Genomic DNA, 19716 nt, shown 5'->3' with positions numbered 1-19716 from the left:
GCAGGACTTTGACCTGGTGTTTCCCTTGGCTTGTAGCACTTCTCACCACAAATGTGCATCCTTCTGCTGGTCTTCAAGGCCTCCATTTAGTCAGGGCCCTCTCGAACAAGCATCTCTGCCTTCTGTCCTACTTGCTTTGTTCCCTCACTGGCCTTAATTAGCATCGTTTGCTTTGTTTTTTACTCACTTCTCATGTTACTGAGACCTACAGTTTGTTTTCTTGTTTATTTTTTGTGTCAGGGTCTCAACTATATAGCCCTAGCTGTGTAGACCAGGCTGGCCCCTACCTCTCAAGTGCTAGGATTAAAGGGGTACACCTCCACACCCACCCACCAGGGCCAGCAGTTTTCTCTCCCTGTTCAATGCTATGTCTTTTGGTTTTTTGAGACAGGGTTTCTCTGTGTAAACCTGCCTGCCCTGGAATTCACTTTGTACTGTTGTGTCTTCAGCACCTGGAAATAACATGCATTAAAAGAGCCAGACTTGTTAGTGCATGCCATAACCCCAGAACTTCAGAGGCTAAAGCAGGAGGATCATGAATTTGAGGCCAGTCTGCTATATTACATAAATTTTTCCAAGCCTCCTTGGATAACAAATGCAGATCCTATCTCAATACTCATATTAAATATACATATAAACATAATACAGAAAGGTTCCGTGTGCTCACCCCTGTTCCCCATGGATAACATCTTATAAAGTGTCGTGTACTAACGCATCCAGGATGTTGACACAAGCCATACACCCTCTTGCTCAAAGTTTCTCATTTGTATGTGTGTGTGCACTCGGTCTGTAGTTTTATCCTGTGTGTGGTTTCTGTATATTCACCATCAGTCATAATAGATGCTGTTGCAGTCAACACAAGGGTCCTTTGTGCTGCCCTCTTATCTCCACACTGACGTCCCTGTCATGCTCTGTTTTTTTTCTCCCACCACCTTTGTTATTTTTTATTTTTTTATTTTGTTTTTTGAGACAAGGTCTTTCTCTATAGTACTGGCTGTCCTGGAACTCACTCTGTACACCAGGCTGGCCTCTGACTCAATGATCTGCCTGCCTCTACCTCCTGAGTTCTTAGATTAAAGATGTGCATCACTACTCCCAACCCCCCAGTTTTAATCCCTGGCAACCACTTGTTTTTTCCAAGTGAAAAATATGAATGTTATACGAATGGAATATAGTCTTTTGAGAGTCTTTCTCATTTAGCATAATTCCCAGAGACTTGCTGAAATTGTTGTGTCAAGTTTGTTTCCTTCCCCCTCCTTTTAAGAGGATTTAAACCCATGTACACTAGGCAAGTGCTGTTGCACAGATCAGCATCCCAGTTACACAGTGAGTATCCCGTACCTGAAATACTTGAGACTAGAAGCATCTTAAATTTGGAGTTTCTTTGGGTTTTGGAACATTTATATATAGTGAGGTATCTTGGAGTGGGACCCAAATCTGAACCAGAATTTCACTTGCTTCTCATATAGATGTGACCTGGTAGAGAAGGTACAAAATATTTTTCTGTGTACTTTTTTTCAACTGACTTATTGCGTGAAGTACATTTTTCATCTCTGGCCTCACATTGGGATTTAAAAGATTTGGGTTTGGGGAGCTTTTTAGATTAGGAATGCTCAACCTGTATAACTTGATTTAACCATTTTGAAACATTTCCCTACTAAAGGACATTTGGGTTGTATGCAGTTTTTTTTAGCTATTAAGAATTATCTGGTGAGGTGGTGGTAGCAAATGCCTTTAATCTCAGCACTTGGGAGGTGGAGACAGGTCGATCTCTGTGAGTTCAAAGCCAGCCTGGTTTACAAATCAAATTCCAGGACAGCAAAGACTGTTAAACAGAGAAACCCTGTCTCAACAAAACAAAAACAAACAACAAAAAAAAGAATTATCTATGAGTATTTCTAAATTTGTCTTTATTAGCATGCATTATACATGTTAACAACATTGTTGTTATGTTACAATCTGGAATATATATTGTATATCAATGCCTTACCTACCTACCCTTGTTTTTTCAATTGTTTTAAGAAAGGGTCACATATAGCCTAGGCTGGCCTCAACGTCCTATATAACCTAGGATCAACCTTGAACTTCTAATCATCTGTCTTCTATCTCCCAAAGTACAAGCATGTACAAATTACAAGCATGTACTACCATGCACATTTCCACAAATTTGTTTGCTATAAGGAGTATGGGAGTATGCACATGTGTGTGCAGGTACTCTAACACATGTGCATGTGAAGGGCACAACCGCCTCAAATGTCATACTTTACACTCCATCTGCCATTCTATTTTATTGTTTCGTTGTTGTTGTTGTTGTTTGGGTTTTTTGAGACAGGGTTTCTCTGTTGTAGCTTTGGAGCCTGTCCTAGAACTCGCTTTGTAGACCAGACTGGCCTCAAAAACTCATAGAGATCCACCTGCCTCTGTCTCCTGTATACCAGGTTTAAAGGTGTGCACCACCACTGCCCAGCTTTTTTGTTGTGTTTTGTTTTGTTTTTGTCTTTTTGAGACAGGGTTTCTCTGTATTGTTTTGGAGCCTGTCCTGGAACTCGCTCTGTAGACCAGGCTGGCCTTGAACTCACGGAGATCCGCCTGCCTCTGCCTCCCAAGTGCTGGGATCAAAGGCGTGAGCCACCAACGCCCGGCACTTATTTTATTTTTAAATCAGAGTTCCTCATTAGCCCAGAGCTTGCCATGGCTATCTAGGCTAGCCAGTAAGTCCCTGTTTTCCACCTGTCTCCACCTGCCTAGCACTGGGGTTACAAGTATACAAAACTGAACAGGAAAACCCTACATTTGAAGGCTGTGTAGGCTACATAGCAAGACTTTGCCTCAAATACATGAAATGAAATAAAATTGCATCTTTTTTTTTTTTCAGCTAAAACCAAGGAATTATAAAGCATTGAGATTTGGATGTTGTCAAAAGCTGTGTGATTGTCTAAAACAATTACAAATCCTTACTCTGCCCTACACAGATACTGTATCTATTTAGTAACACTGCCATCTAGTGCTGAGTAGCAAATGATACTGCCAAATGTCAGCATTGAATCCCTTCCCATGAGGGCTGCTGAGGTGATTCAGGTCAGTACAGTGCCTGCCATGCAAGCATGAGACCAGAGTTTTTATCCCCAGCACCCACAACAAAAAAGCTGGCCTTAGTGGCACTCATCTTTCAACCCACACTGAGGAGGAAGACACAGACAGACCTCTAGAGCTCCTTAGGCAGCCTAAGTAGCTGTCTGACTAAGTAGGTCAGTTTTGGTTCATAGAGGACAACATCTGACATTGTCCTCTGTCCTCTACATACAAGCACATTGCCTACATGTGCACATGTGTATACCCACAAGTGCAACTCACCAAAAAAAAAAAATGCATTTCATTTCCATAATTCACTTATTAAATTCTCTTGGTATTATTTCCCCAGTGTGTTTTCTCTGTTTTTTCATGTGACTTAATTATTCCTATTCTTTAACATAGAAGTATGGCTTCTTATCTGAAATTTCTGCACAGTAGCACCAATACTTCCTTTTTCAAAATAAGAATATCTAAATGTTGGTGTATATATGTAGCGGTATGATTTCATGATCCACTTTAATTTCTATTAATGAACATGAATATTGTTTTCCAGTAATTTCCTTTGGCTTTGTTTAAGTTAACTTGAACTGGATTGGATTAGATTCTTGGGGATAGTCTCGTCTAGCCAAGAACACCATAGGTAGCTGAGGGTGCCTTTGAACTCCTGGCCCTCTGCCACTGTCTCCTAAATGCTAGTATTACAGTTGTGCCCTACTCCCAGGTTAGTGGGTGAATAAAGTTGAGGTTTTTTGGTTTGGTTTTGGCTTTGGTTGGTTGTCCACTTTAGAACAGACTATGTAGCCTTAAATTCAGAGTAATCCTACTGCCTCCATTCCCCACCCTGAGATTACAGGCATGAACTACCGCATCCAAGTTCTTTTTGTCACACAGTCTTGAACCATTTTGTTTTATCATATAGAACTTTTTTAGGCCAAGCAGTGGAGGCGCACGCCTTTGATCCCAGCTCTCTGGAGGCAGAGGCAGGTGGATCTCTGTGAGTTTGAGACCAGCCTGGTCTACACAGTGAGTTCCGTGACAGGCTCCAAAGCCACAGAGAAACTCTGCCTTGGGAAAAAAAAAAGAAGAAGAAGAAGAATTTTTTTAATTGTTGGGCATTTAGCAGGCAGGAAGCTAAAGCAGGATTATTGAAAATCAAGGCCAGCCTGGATACACTCTCCCCAAAAAATAAAACAACCCAAGATCTGAGGTGTACACACCTTGGTAGTAGAGCTGTGAAATAATTGTCACGATTATGCATATGATTATGTGCTTTTTATGTTTTACAGTTGTGTAAATTTTCCAGTTAATAATTGAGAATTTAACCGTGGTATTTTTTTTTATTTAGATACAGGACTCTGGAAAAAAGTAAAAATACAAGGGAATTGAACCATGTGAATTACTACTGTTCCTCTTCTACAATTTATAAAGAGGTTTTGATAATAGCTTCACTATGTAAGAGGATCTCTCTGAGTTCAAGGCCAGCCTGGTCTACATAGTGAATTCCAGAACTATGGGCTATGTAGAGAGAGACCCTGTGTCCAGAAAAAAAAAAAAGTCACTACTGCAGACTCAGAGCCTCGCTTTAAGAACACAGCAAAAAGGAAGGAGAATAAGCATAAGATATCTATGTGCATGTGCTGGGTCAGGTTCACCACCCAGCTCCTTCCCCAGCTCTCATCTTCAGTGCAAATGCTTTTTTTTTCCAAGGTTCTGTAATTTGAAGGTACAGAGCAGGAAAGAACTGGTAATAAATGGTTAAAAATGTTTTGGGTATTTAGGTTCCTGCAGTTCAATGCTAGGTTTTTTTGTTTTGTTTTGTTTTGTCAAGAACAATAGAAATGAATTTCTTAGAATTTGGTCCCCTCTCTTGCTGGCATCATTTCCCAGTATGTTAGTAACAATGGGCACTTACGTACAGGGAGCTTTGTTGTGATATAAGTGCCCCTTAACCTTAGCCACATTCACCACGGGGAAGAAAGTAAACAGAACTTTGTTATTAATCAGATTTCCATCTTTGATAGAAGCTACCTGAACCCTGTTAGGCTACCCCAGGTGGTTTTTTGTTTTTGTTTTCACACTCTATCCTTACATTTTGTATAATGAGAAAGAATTTTTGTTACTTTGATTGACAGAGATTTCTTTCATTGTGTCGTTTGATTTTGTTCTTCAGTCTGCTCTGTCTGGTCACAAACATCTGACAGTAGAAGAGTTATTTGGAACCTCTTTGCCAAAGGAGCAGCCAACAGTTGTGGGTCTAGAATCAGAAGATGTGGAAAAGCTACCCGGAGATGCATCACAGAAAGAGCCCAGTTCGTTTCTCCCATTTCCCTTTGAGCAGTCAGGGGGAGCGCCTCAGTCTGAAAGCCCAGGTGTTTGTTCTGCCACTCACCACACGGTCCAGCCTGAAGTGAACGCCCCAGTGCTCATCACTCCTGCCTCTATTGCACAGTCGGGTGAAAAGAACGCCCCAAGCTACACAATCCCCCTGAGCCCTGTCCTCAGTCCCACACTGCCAGCCGAAGTTCCTGCCACACAGGTTCCCCACTTACCTCGGAATAGCACCATGATGCAAGGAGTAAAGACCACACCTAGACGGAAGTCTCCACTCCTGAACCAGCCAGTCCCTGAGCTAAGCCACAGCAGTCTGATTGCTAGCCAGAGCCCCTTTAGAGCCCCAGTGAGCCTGTCAAGTACACCTGGCACGTCCCTCCCAAGCGTTGATCTGCTCCAGAAACTCAGGTTGACCCCACAGCATGACCAAATACAGGCACAGCCTCTTGGAAAAGGCGCAATGGCGCCCAACTTCTCTTCAGCAGCTAGCCAACTGGCCACCCCTGAGAGCTTCATAGAGCCTCCCAGTAAGACAGCAACTGCAAGAGCAGCAAGCTCAGCCTCCCTGAGCAACATGGTGCTTGCTCCAACCCTTCAGGTAATGACAGGAACAGGAGGGAGTGAAGGAATGAAACTATAGAAGTCTTGGTTTTAAGCAATAGGAGACAGGTGTGCGTGTGCGTGTGTGTGTGTGTGTGTGTGTGTGTGTGTGCGCGCGCGCGCGCGCACAAGCGATTTTGTGGACCTGCCATGCCCAGTCAAAGGTATAGTGTGTCTGTCTGTCCATCCCCCTACCCCACACACAGTCTGCAGTAACTGAATTTGCTGTGGAAACAAAGCTGGGGGAGTTACCATTGGGAGATGAATAAATTGTGAGTTAAGGAGTTTGAGTTTTGTTCTCAGACCTTGGAAGGCACTGAAAGGTTCTGAATGAAGAATGCCTTGTTGAAAATGGCAGAGACAGGAGTCAGGCCTTTCATCAAAAAGCAAGCTGGCAGTCACTTGGGCCTGGGCTGAGCAGTATAGACAAGTGAGTTTTTAAAATGTCCAGTCAGTGAGGCTTCATGGTAGAGTACTGTAGAGGGGAACAGAGAGGTTGCGCTCCTCTGAAGTAGCTCATAAATGGTAAATTTACAAGTGAGGAAATGAGCTGGGTTCAGGTGAGTGGTGCATGGTCACAGCAGGAGTGGGGTGTGCTGCTCCTGCGGGCTCGCATAAACGGAAGGAGCATGCTGCCCTATAGGCAGGGCTCTGCTGAGGGAGTAGCTGCCATGACCCTGAAATGATCCTGCTGCTTTTCTTTCTGTTGTTGCTGTTGTTTGGTTTTTCAAGACAGGTTTCTGTGTGGCTTTGGAGCCTCTCACTCTCTAGACCAGGCTGGTCTTGAACTTACGGAAATCCACCTACCTCTGCCTCCCAAGTGCTGGAATTAAAGGTGTGTGCCATAACTGCCCAGCTGTGCTACTTTCCTTTTGCCTTGATGAAATACCTAAAGAATTATATGGAAGAAAATGTTTCTGATTGCAGAGGGAAAGGGTCTGTCCCACGGCTCAGTTCATCTGGAAACTTGGGCAGTGGTCCTGCCCCTGCCTTCTCCACATTCAGCCCTAAAAGACAGCACAACACTCCCGCCTGGTGCCTGGCAGAAACCACTCACATATGTGTAAATACTCATCTAGATGGAAATAGCTGACTTTAAGATCCCTGGTGGTATAGTGTCACATGCCTTTAGTCTCAGGAGGCAATCTGTGATTTCAAGTGCAGCCTGGTCTATGTAACAATCTCCAGGCCAGCCAGGGCTATACTGTCTCAAAAGAAAGACCTTAGCTGGGCAGTAGTGGCACACGCCTTTAATCCCAGCACTCGGGAGGCAGAGGCAGGAGGATCTCTGTGAGTTCAAGGCAGCCTGGTCTACAGAGTGAGTCCCAGGACAGCCAGAGCTACACAGAGAAACTCTGTCTCCAAAAAAAAAAAAAAAAAAAAAAAAAAAAAAAAAGAGGAGGAAAGGATGGAAGAAGGGACAGACGGACGGACGGACGACCTTACAACCTTGGTCTGCATTGAGCTCTCCTGTGCCTGCTATATATCAGTAATTCTTTCCCAAAGGCACTGGTAATGCACACCTATAGTAAAACAACTGAGGCAGAAGAATCTTGAGCTGCCCACCAGCCTGAACTACCCTTGTCCTTAAAGAAAATAACAACAGGAAATTCTCCTCAAGAAAACTGAGCCTTTAAATTGTAACTTAGGATGAAGTCTGTATAGTGCCATCTACCAAGTTCAAACAATCTTTGAAGAAATTGGGGCTGGGGACATAGTGGTAGGGTCACTTGCCTGGAAAAGCGTGCAAGGGAAAACATTTTTTAAATCATATGATCTCTACACACTCAGCAGCAAGTATAAGCCTAGGCTGTCCCTGCTTTTACAGGAGAAGCCTGTTCCAAAGCCAGGCATAGTAGCATAGATCTTTAATCCCCACACTTGGAAGACAATGGCAGGCAGAGTTCAAGGCTAGCCTGGTCTACAAAGTGAGTTCCAGGCCAGCCAGGACCACACAATGAAACTCAGTCTCATAAAAAAGCGTGTGCCAGGTGGTCGTGCTGCAGGAAGAGGCAGGAAGATCTCGATGAGTTCAAGACCAGCCTGGTCCACAGAGGAAGTTCCAGGACAGCAGGGCTACACGGAGAGACCATATCTCCAAAAAACCACAAAACTCCCAGCTACTTAAGAGTTGAGGCAGGAAGACTGTAAAATGGAGGCCAGCCTCAACTCTCTTTAGCGGAGTCTACGCAAGTCCTGCCTTCAGTGCCCAGCACGTGTCCTAGAGTCACAGAAAGGCCTGCACCTCTCCCCAGAGACTCCACAGGAACTGCTGTCCAAATTTATTGTGGAGAGCAATCCTTGGCTGCCTTGCCAACCAATTTCTCTCAGCCTCTAAACATTTCTTGTTGATAACATATATTTGTCACCAATAACTAATGAAACTTGCTGTATCTGATCATCCTTTCTTTCCCATTAAACATTTCAGTCTATGCAGCAAAACCAGGATCCTGAAGTATTTGCCCAGCCTAAGGTGTTACCCAGTGCCGTCCCGGTAAGAACCACTCCCCCATGTGAGTGAGTGAGTGTGTGTGTGTGTGTGTGTACACCTGTGGAGGGCCAGTGCTAACTTCACTCCCCCATGTGAGTGAGTGTGTGTGTGTGTGTGTGTGTGTGTGTGTGTGTGTGTGTGTGTACACCTGTGGAGGGCCAGTGCTAACTTTAGGTGTCTTCCTTAGTTCTTCACTATGTATTGAGCCAGAGTCTCTGGTTGAGCCTAGCCTAGCCTCCTTGTTGTCCCCACCTCCTGTGCACTGAGATTGTGGGTGTGGACCACCACACCCATCCGGATTTTTTTACATGTTCCTAGGGATCCAAACTCAGGTCCTCACAAGCTAACCTAAAACAGACATAGCAAGCACTTAGCCATTTCTCCAACCTTGGGCTTCCTTTTCTCTGAAGAGCACGTTGAACATTTTTGGGATCTGCTGGTGTGAGGTACACTCTTCTTACCACCTTAGTGAAAGTTCAGGTGCTCAAGCTCTGTCTTGTGTAGGTGTCCCTTCTAGGACTAAGTTGCCATGGCTTATAGATCTTACGTTAACTTCAAGGAGGTTTCAGCCTTGGCTGCATCCGCCAGGTCAGCCACTGGGTGGGCCATTGTGCCTCATTTGTAACTGGGTGGGTGCTGGTTTCTGTAAGTAAGAGAATTTCCTTGACCTGGAAAAGCAGAGAGTCCCAGAAGACAACCACTGTCCTGCCAGTCCCTCACTTTTTTGATGACAAAACCTCTAGGCCTGCATACTCCAAAACTTCTCTGTGAAGCTCTAGCCTCACTTTTGCACATGTTGCCCACCACCACCCTTCACCCAGCAACCTCGGAAGACAGTTCTTCCCTGCCACTTGCTCACCTGCTGGTGAGCCTATACCCTCTCCTGGATTTTCAGACCCAGTTTTAAAAAGCCAATATAGAGAGCTGGAGAGTTGGCTCCGCGGCTACTGAGCAATACTGACTGCTCTTGCTTGAGGATTCAGGTTTAGTTCCCAGCAGCCATTGGCAGCTGTTGGATCCAATTCCAGAGGATCCAAAGTCCCATTCTGGCCACTATGGGCACTGCATGCACATGGTACACAAACATACAGACATACATGCAGGCAAAGACCCATAACATAAAATCTTAAGGAAAAGGAAGACCAATGCCAAGCTTGTCCTCTGGCCTCTATACCTGCTCCATGGAACTCACGATGGAATACACAGACATTTTAAAAAGAAAGAGACCAGAGGCTGGAGAGATAGATGGCTCAGAGGTTAAGAGCTTTGGCTGCTCTTCCAGAGGACCTGAGTTCAATTCCTGGCTACCACATGGTGGCTCACAACCATCTATAATAAGATCTGGTGCCCTCTTCTGGAGTGCAGGCATATATGCAGGCAGAACGCTGTATACATAATAAATAAATAAATCTTAAAATAAAAAAGAAAAGAAAGAGACCAGGAGTGGTGGTGCCCTGTAATCCTGCACTTGAGGTGGGATTCTGAGCCAGCCTAGTCTACATAGTGAGTTCCAAGCCAGCAAGGGCTGCATAGTGGGGCCTTCTCTAAAGAGAATAAAGAGTTTAATATTTAACTGCCCTGTGCTGCAGTCTCGTGCTAATGGCTCTCATTGTGTGTCCCTTCTGTGGGCCTGGGTGCTTGCTTCTGTACTGCAGTGAAAAGCGACTGTTATTCTGTTGTTTCCCACAGATTTCAGGCCCTCCGTTGGTTACTGCAGCAACCACAGCAGTATCTTCTATCCTGCTGTCCCCCAGTGTGTTCCAGCAAACAGTTCCCAGGTCCACAGACCTAGAGAGGAAAGCAAGCTCTCCTTCTCCCCTTACTGTTGGAACACCTGAAAATCAGAGGAAGCCTTCGATCATTCTCAGCAAGTCTCAGCTCCAGGACACACTGATCCATCTAATAAAGGTATATAGGGTGTCAACTTCTAATCTTGTATCTCAGTAAAAGTGCAGAGTCAGACGACTGCCTGGGAGAAACATCTGTCTTCCCAGGGGTCCTGGAGAAATGATGATGGTAAACTCCAAGACTGTTGCTGTGACTGTCTCTGGGGTGAGGTTTTGGGGAATTAGTTACACCACTCATTTTTGTGTCTTTCTAAGTTGTTACCGATGAAGTAAGTTCTGAAGACGGTAACTGACATGTGTCTCCTTGTTTCCCATCTCTTCCAGAATGACTCTAGCTTCCTCAGTACACTTCATGAAGTCTACTTGCAGGTTTTGACCAAGAACAAAGACAACCACAACCTATGACTGGGCAAAGTCCGTGTGAAGGTAGAGGGCGCACCTCAGAAACAGGCGGGCTTCCTCCTGCACATCTGAACAGAACCCAGGACTTCGGGAGCCTGAGTTGGAGCCTTTGAGAGAGCCTTGTTCCTTAAGGTTGTTTTCTAGAGACATTCTCAGTGATGATGGAGGTTTCACTGTGAAGCATCACCAGCAGACCCTTGTTTGACAAAAACAACAAAAAAGACCATTGTGTTGAATTTTGTGGGTGTATGTGGAATGAGGAGCCTGATTGTCAGCTTGATTTCCAGGCCACCAGCCTTGCAGCCTCACTGGGTGTGGCCTTGCCCCCCCCCCCCCACTTCTGGCCCTATGAGCTCTGAACGAATGTCAGCTCCACAAAGTAGCTCCAAGTCTTCAGGACCAGAGCTTAAGTTAATTCTTTAGAAGGTGTTTGTTCTCAAATGAAGTGTGTTTTCTGTGAGCGCCCCGCTTGGGCCTTAAAACTTCTGGGGTTTCTTTGTGTTTCATTCAGTGTCCCTGGTCCTGCTGTGTGTGGACTCCAGGGAAGCAGAGCGATTTGTTTGGGTAGGGCCCAGCTGGGTTCAGATGGAGGAGGCTTGAAACCTTTGAAGCAGAGGCTGGGGCTGCACAGATCAAGATCCTACCAGAAGGCCCCACTTTTAGTGAACCTCCAGTGGTTTGGAAGTGTCAAGTTGGTGTGTGAAGCACAGCCTTATTTTCCTTTTCTGTCTAAACAGTTGAAGTTATTGTTGATTGTTTTCCTTAACACTTTGACAAAAGGACCAGTGGACCAATCTGACAAAGCCATTCTGGTTCCATTCCTCAAATGTGCTGAGAGCAGTTTTAAAGCTATGCAGAAAAGGGAGCTGTACTCACACTGCCCTTCCTTTGTCGTAGAATATGGAGTCAAAGAGCAGGTGTGAGCCGCAGAACCTCACCAGTGTATTCTTAGGCTGAGTTCTTCCAGCCTTGGTGTGAAACTGTAAAGATGCTTTGTGATGCTGCTATTGATCTGCCATGGTTCCTATTTATTCTTCTATGGCATGTGATGGTGTTTAGTAATATTTTAATGTAGAATTTGATGATTTCAGCAATAGTAATTTTGAGATATTCTTTGAATGAGAAATGTCTTTGTTTCTATGATACAGGTCATTTTGTAGTATTTAACCAATTAAGATGCACTGCTTACTTTTCTGAGCACTATTTAATGATGGGTAAGAACCCAGTTGGCTCAACCAGCTAGCATAAGGATTCGCTGTGAATAATGCTGACAGACGCGACAGTCCCCCAGGAATAGTCGCTTAAGCTTTAATGGGAACTCAATCAAAGGCTCATCAATTTCTTTCTAGCTGAAATTTTAGATAATTACTTATTAATTACTTATTTTAGTTTGGTCTTAGTTTTTTTTTTTTTTTTTTTTTTTTTTTTTTTAGCCTAAAGGATACTTGGGTTGGCTCATGCTGATCTCAACATGCTTCCTGGACAATGTTTCTGCTTCTCCATTCAGTGTCTGCTCTTGTTGTCTACCTAGTTATGTGTGAAGTGTGCAGAATTCAGGGAAGCCTAGACATTTCATACTCAGTTAGGGATAGTTTGTTTTCATGATAGTGTGTAAATTTAGCAACCAAAAATTAATTGTTCATGTGTCATTTAAGGAAGATAAAGTTGTAGTGAGATAATGTGTTGCTGACAGTAGGAGGTGGTGGTCAAGGAACCACAGGGCTGTTCTCATAACAAACACTCCTGTAGGTTTGATCATCCCCGTGTGTGGTCTCAGTGGGTATCAGGAAACAGGAATCAAAGTACTCTTCTTGCAGTGGGTATTGGATGTAGCTGATGCTTCTGAGTGTGTATATTATGAGAGGGTGAAGAATTCGTACCCCAAAGAGCATCAGCAGTCACATCTGTCACTTTTTACCTAATCCTAGGAATGACTATGACAGACAATGAAGTAGAATCTCCTAGAAGGCTTCCTCAGTGTAAACATAAAGTTCTAAGTGCCGAAGTGATGGAGATTTGAAAAGGGCAAGCCTATTTCAACTCCCAGGTTTATATATTCCAAGCATTTACTTAAAATTCAGAAGCCAGAAGTTCCAGATCATGATTACTAGGAAGTCCCCAGAGAGTCAGGCGAAGCCTTGATAGTTGCAGTTGGATGAGCCTGGCCTCAAAGTCAGCTCCATTGCCTTATTCCTCATTCAGGCGTACGATCGAGAACCTCTGCTAGCATAGCTTGCATGTTTACAGTGTCTTTGCTTAAACCTTAGCTGAACTGAAAGGGACATTGGAGACGCTTCTTGCTAGGTTGACAGAGGCCAGGAGACCCCATTTAGGCCACTCTGTCCATCTGTGTATACATCCCATCCCCTCACTCCTATGGTCAAAGAGTATGGGACTAGTAGCCCAGCATTTGGAATACAGCGTGTCTGGGGTGTCACCAATGAGTGACACTGCTCTTTTCATTGTAGTTAATGTTATATCTTTGAATGGATGCACTACCCAGCTGACACCCCCCCCCCAGTCCCTCTCAGACTGCTTTGTTCCCAGTTGTATGCCTCTCCAGGGCCCCATGAGGTTTGCCACTTGATCTGCTTGACTTTAAGTTGTAAATCTCAAGTGACCATCAGTATCAGGAGAGACATCCCCTGCATATGTATTCTCCACAGTTTGCCCTGGACAGTGGTGGTATTTCGTTCAAGGCCTTGGCCCAGGCTCCCGGGCTTGAGTGAGATACCAATGACCAGATTTTGCATGTGTGAGCATTGGTTCTATTTGTGGCCTGACTCTTCTTGTGGGAATTATAAATGCCATTGAATCCACTAGTAAGTAGTCTTTTGAAACCATGCAGCTTTATTGCTCTCTTCCCCCAAAGAATGTTATTTGAAGTTTTCTCATCTCAGCAGTAGAGGCCATAACTGCTATTGTAATACTAACAATGCAACATGAAACTGAAGGTGCCTAACTGCTCACAAAGCAGAGTCAGCCATCACACTTTAATTTGGAGGGAAGAGAAGGGCACAGACAGCAGGACGCCATGGGTCGAAAGGACTGAGGGGTCATGGCCTGAGTCCTGTGTTCTTTTGACACATCTACTTACTATGGACCATGTGTTTCTTCATGCCTGCCTTTGGCTTCCTTCAGTTGTGTTCAGGGTACCTTCTAGAACTAACAAGGCCCTGTTTTCAGGAATCCAAAGCATTTGTGTCTGAGTGAACACCATCCAGTGGACTTCAGAGGCCACGCTTTTGAGAGGTTTCCGGCAGCCAGGGCCTCAAGGAGCCTGCTGGGTTTTAGGTTTGGGGTTATTTTGTTTTGGTGGGTTTTTTTTTTTCAAGTTTCAACAGGAGAGATGTGCAATGTTTCACATGATTCAGATTTGGCATCATTCTTTAAAATGCTGCATTGCAATATTGATCGCTTTGAAGTGGGAAAAATGCAAAGTTTATCTGGACTCCCTAAGAAGTGTGTTAGTGTACGTACTGTGAGTGATCTTTCCTCGTACGGCTTTGGCCATGTGGTTCCCATGACTTTCACTGTACCGGGTTCTCAGCTCCTTCGTGGAGACAGGAGCCCTGCGCCACCGTGACCTTTTGTTCCATGAGCGCAATGCCACCTCATTAACCTTTTCAGTGGGTTTTATACCATCTGTGTATGTTTGCAAATATTAAGTTATTACATGTTTTAAAATGAGCATTTTTCATCCTAAATTTTATATGTTTGCAAATATATTTTTTTAATAAAATTTCAAAACCAAGTTTTAGCACCTACTAAAAATTCTACTTGTGTTTTTATTGCATTTGTATAAATGGGAACTGTCAAATGAGTTGTACCTTGCCAGAGCCCTGTACTGCTCAGGTGGCATAAGGACGGGGAACAAAACCAGCCCCAATCAAGACAAGCCATATATATATATATATATATATGTTTTCAGCTTACGTTTCTCCAGAAAACCAACCATTAGAAGATGTGTGTACGTGTGGGCTGGGCTCTATGGGTAAGTGCTTGCTGCACAAGCATAAGGGCTTGAGTTCAGACCCTCAGCAGCTGGTTTTGTTTTGTTTGTTGCCAGTATGAATGTGTGCCTCTGTACCCCCAGTACTGGTGAGGCGGGGACATCTAGACCCTGGGAACTCACTGACTAACTGGTTTAAACAGCTCCAAGTTCAGTGAGAGACCCTGTCTCAAAAGAATAAAGTAGAAACGTGAATTAGAAAGACATGATGTCAACCTCTGGCTTACACATATGCCCACAGGCAAACTACACCACATAGGCAGAGATGTGCATCTGTACAGGAAGAAGTTTAGTATGTCACATGGCCACACTACAACACAGTCAGCTGAAGATCTAAATTGGCTTTTTTGTACCTGGAATCCTCAGTGTTTTTTTTTTTTTTTAATTCAACCCAGGGTTGTGTAGTGCTAAACGTACACTCTAGGGTTGAACTATACTCCTACTTACTAGGAGGTTGGTTTTATAGCAGAAAATGAAAGCAAATTACTTCACAGATACTCTTCTTAATAGAGGTAAGAGCAGATGGTACTTCCTAATCATGCCAGCTACAACTGGCATGCTTGGGAATTAACAAAGAATAATAAGTCCTTAAATGTATTTTGTGCATTGAGGCACAATATCAAGAGAACAAAGATATCCGCTGAATAGAAGAAAATGTTGGTGTCTGACAGAAGTCTTGTCTAGAACTCTGCAGAGCTGGTGGCTCACCTGTGTCCCAGCACTTGCCAGGTGGAGCATGAGTTCTAGGCCATCCTTGTCTGCATAGCAAATTCAAGATCAGCCTGGGCTAAATGAATGAAACCTGTCTCAAGAAGGCAGAGGCGGGAAGATTCATGAATCCAAAGGGACCAACCTGAGCTACATAGTAAAAGCCTGCTTTGTTCTGTTTTTTTTTCTTAAGAAGCCTTTGCTCCCTCCCTAATAAGTTATTCTAGGTTGTAGGTTCTTGGGTCGTTCATGTTGCTGCTAGTCGTTAACAGAGTTAGGTTGTAGATGCAGCTTACATTGGTAGAGCACTTTAAACACATGCACACACGCCTGGGTTCCATCTCCAACACCATATCACATAAAACAGATACAGTCAGATACATTTAATTGATGCACTTGGGAGATAACATGCAGAAGGATCAGAAGTTTCAGTGTCATCCCAAGCTCAATAGCTCAAGGCCAGGCTAGGCTATAAACCACAGTAGTCTGCTCATCTGCTGCTTTTCGTGATAAGGTGTCTACCATACAAACAAGAGGACCTGAATTCAGAGCCCCAGCGTCTAGTAAAAGCCTATGGCAGCTGCATCCCAGCACTGAGTAGGGGCGGTGGGGGACAGACACATCTCTGGAACCAGCCAGCCTAGCCTGATTGATAAGGTTCAGTGAAAGACCCTGTCTCTAAAAGTACTGTGAGGAGTCAGGGAAAAGCACCTGCTGCCAAGCTTGATAACCTGAAGTTTAACCCCTGGATCCTCGTGGTGGGAAGAAAACCAGCGCCTCCGAACTGTCCTCTTCCCTCCCAGGGTGCCTCATCCACCTGCACAAATGAGTGCATGTAACTGTTAGAAGAAGCTGAAGTGAACCGTGATTGAGAAAGACACTTGATGGCATCCTCTAGCCTCTACACACATAGGATAACACACATGTACACACAGACACCTACATGGGAGCTGAGGTCACTGGTTTCTTTGGAATTGCATGAGAAACTAAATCCAACAGAATCTGAATAAGCAGGAGAGCTTTCTCTAAAATGAACAAGGCAAGGTCAGGGGCTGGTGGGTTTTTCACTCACTGTTTGCAGGGCTTGGTTCCTGAACTAGCTGCTACTGGAAGTACAGTTTGAATAAGGAACGGGAATCGCACGCCGTTCAGGGCTGTCAGCTGGGCCTGGTGCAGCCATGCAGGGTGAAGGAGGAGCATGTAGGTGAAGGCAGGGGGTGCAGCTGAGCAGCTGTGGGGGCTGAGGAGATGACTCCAGGAAAACAGCATCTGCACAAGTGTGAAGACCAGAGTTCTGGTCAGAACCCACAGAGATGCCAGGTGGGTGTGGCTGCCCCTCCTGAAATTCCAGTATTTGGAAGACTGTGTCAGTGAATAATATGAAAAGCTGTAGGGAAAGACTGCAGACTTCAGTCCTAAGCCCACACACACACATTCGTGCACCCCACACCATACACACAAAGCAGAAGTGCCACCCCACCCCACCGCAAGCAAGCCATGGAATCTGATACTTCCATGTTTCAGACAATGCAATTTAGTTAGTTCGTGTGGCATGAGTCCTTACCAGGCTTCTAAGTAGTATTGATGACGTCAGGATTCAGAGCCTCTTGAGAGCTTGCTGAATGGAGAGATGTCATGGTCACATGTAATGATAAAATGCTTTATTAACTTTTCCATTGGCTCAGCAGTTACACAAAATTTTCCTAGAGGTCTCTCACATCTCTCTTCCCTGCAACACTCAGCGTATGCCTGTCCGAGGCCCAAAACACTTCAGAAGTCAGGCCCTGTGCTAACTGCCCTCTGACCCAAGCAAGCACCATCCTGGGGAATTCACTGTACCCCACCTTGCAAAAATTCCTCCCAGATGAGCTTGTTAACACTTACCCCTCACCCTGACCCGGCACAGTGGGAGAGCATCCAGCCACTCTGTGTCACCTGCCATATGCACATTGCCTGGGGAGAGGAGAAGGGACACGAAGAGACCTGGGAAAACTAGAGCGGGGCTCCGTGCACTGCAGCTACAGGGAAGTCCTCATACCTCCTGTGGAAGGCTTCTCGGGTGCAGCCCGCTAGGGAGGGGCGCCCACAGCCCTGCAAGTAACTTCACCTAGGCTCTGTAAGGGAGTCCAGTAAACTCATTGGTTCTCTCAGAGTGAACTTTGTCTTTGGGACCTTGAGAAGAAGGGGTAGATATGGGTTTAAGTCTCTTCTTGGGGAAGGAATTTTAGCAATGAGCCCCAGCCCAGCACAGCCTCAAACCAGGCTCTTGGCTAGATTATTAATTAATTCTCCTGGAGGACTTTGGAGTCCTTAATGATGGACATTGTGCTGCGACAACGAAACTCACCACCTTTGATCACCAGCACTGTTCCAGACCCTGTCTTGGAGAATGCAATGGGTCAGTGGACAAGCAGAAGAAAGAGAGGGGCACACGCAGAAGCTACTTGCTAGTGTCTTCATCTGGGCTAGCTCAATGCCATTGCCAGGCCTAGAGGCTGGGCTTAGGATTCTGAGAGGTGGGATGAAGAGCCTTAGCTTGGAACTTGATGTATCTCCTCACTGTCTCTGCCCCAGTGTTATGACTAAGACACAGTCAGTGGCTTCCAAGTGTCCCAGGGTGCTGTGGGTCAGAGAAGTTGAGCCCCCTTTCCAAAGATTTTTGGCACTACACTAAGTAGCCATCCATTGTCAGCTAGCTGTTCAACAACCAGGCCTAGAGAAGATCCACCCACTAAACAAAGTTCATTTCTAAATAAAAACTATTAGATTTGTTTATTTTATTTTGTGTATATGAGTGTTTTGGCTACATGTATATCACATGTGTGCCTGATGTCCCCAGAGGTCTGAAGACAGTATCAGATCCCATGGAACTGGAATTAGGGATGATTGTGAGCCACAATTCAGGTTGGGAACTCAGGTCCTCTGCAAGGGCAGCAGGTGCCCTTAACCACTGAGCAATCTCTCCAGCCCCACAAAACTCAGTTTTACTCAATTTTACATCCATGGGAACACTGCAAACACTTCATTACCTCTTCCTGCACAGGATATTCCAAGAGTTATCAGAGATGAGATGTTCCCAGCCCAACCTCCCTAAAGGTGCCCTGAGTAGCATCACTCATCCCCAATCCAGCCTTGTATAGCATGGCCTCCTGGGCAGAGCCCACAAAGGCTGCCTACCCTCACCCAAGGAGATACACATACCTTAGGCAATGCCAGGCAGGACTTGACTTCTGATATTACAAGTTAGAATGACTTGGCACCTTTTCTGTACATTCAAGGAAAGCAAGGCCAGCAGTACTTGGATGGGCTTATGGGATGACTCACCCACACATTCTGGACATGTAAGATCCTGTCTGTAGCTGCTCCTCACCCTGGAACCAACATATAAGTTGTGTGTGTATGTGTCTGTGTGTGTGTGTGTTGGAGCACACATGTGTTGCAAGCATAAATGCCCTGCAAAAGTTTACCCAATGGGAAACATGGTTGATCTCCCTCTGTACCAGGAGTAATCCAGGAACAGAAGGGAAAGGGACAGCTTGAGAACACAGGTTTCTAAGCCCAGCACTTAGGAGGCTGAGGCAGGAGGACCCTGACTTCAAGGCTAGCCTGGGATATGTAACAAGACCTTGCCTCAAAAACAGACCCTACAAGAAATGGGCCCTAAGAGATGCGTTGCACAGAGGAGTCCCAGTCAACCTGGAGGCTGACTGGCAAGTTGGAAATTTGTCAGGGTGCTGGACTCTCAGCACTGAAGGATCTCTTTCCTATCTATCCTCTCACCTGAGCAGGCCAGACTCCGTGGACCATCTTCACATCTACATAACAGCACAGGAGCACCTAAGTTAGTGTTTCATTGAGTAACTGGGATACAGACTAGCTACATAAACTCTTTAAACACACACATACACACACACCTGCACATATGAATATTCACAAATACACATACACATATACACATGCACAGGCACATATGAACATTCACAGGCACACACACAATGTGCATTCACACACACACTTGTAAACACATTCATCAACTTAAAAAATTACATTTATTTATCTCATGCATGCACACACATGCCACAGCACACATATAAAAGTCAAGAGCAACTTGCAGGGGTCATTCCCACCCTCTACCTTGTGAGTCTTAGAGATCTAAAATAGATTGTCAGGCTTGGTAGCACCTTCTGTTCCATCTCCTGGTTCCAATGAAACTCTAAGCAGTGAGGAATAAGTTTAAACTCTCACCTAGAATT

General features: G+C 44.9%; 1 protein-coding gene across 1 annotated transcript in view; it reads left to right on the top strand.

Moving 5' to 3' along the window:
• Dcp1a (decapping mRNA 1A) overlaps positions 1–10966 on the top strand; it is a 46590-nt gene extending 35624 nt beyond the window's left edge. The window contains exons 7-10 of the mRNA XM_051204753.1: positions 5243–6001; positions 8432–8497; positions 10184–10402; positions 10666–10966. Of these exons, the coding sequence (XP_051060710.1) occupies positions 5243–6001; positions 8432–8497; positions 10184–10402; positions 10666–10746 (1125 nt within the window). The 3' untranslated portion in view covers positions 10747–10966. The remainder of the gene's footprint in view (positions 1–5242; positions 6002–8431; positions 8498–10183; positions 10403–10665) is intronic.
• The last annotated feature ends 8750 nt before the right edge of the window (positions 10967–19716 follow it).

The sequence above is a fragment of the Phodopus roborovskii genome, unplaced genomic scaffold (assembly GCF_943737965.1).
Source record: "Phodopus roborovskii unplaced genomic scaffold, PHOROB, whole genome shotgun sequence".
Classification (NCBI taxonomy): domain Eukaryota; kingdom Metazoa; phylum Chordata; class Mammalia; order Rodentia; family Cricetidae; genus Phodopus; species Phodopus roborovskii.
This window is presented reverse-complemented; position numbering and strand designations above follow the sequence as displayed.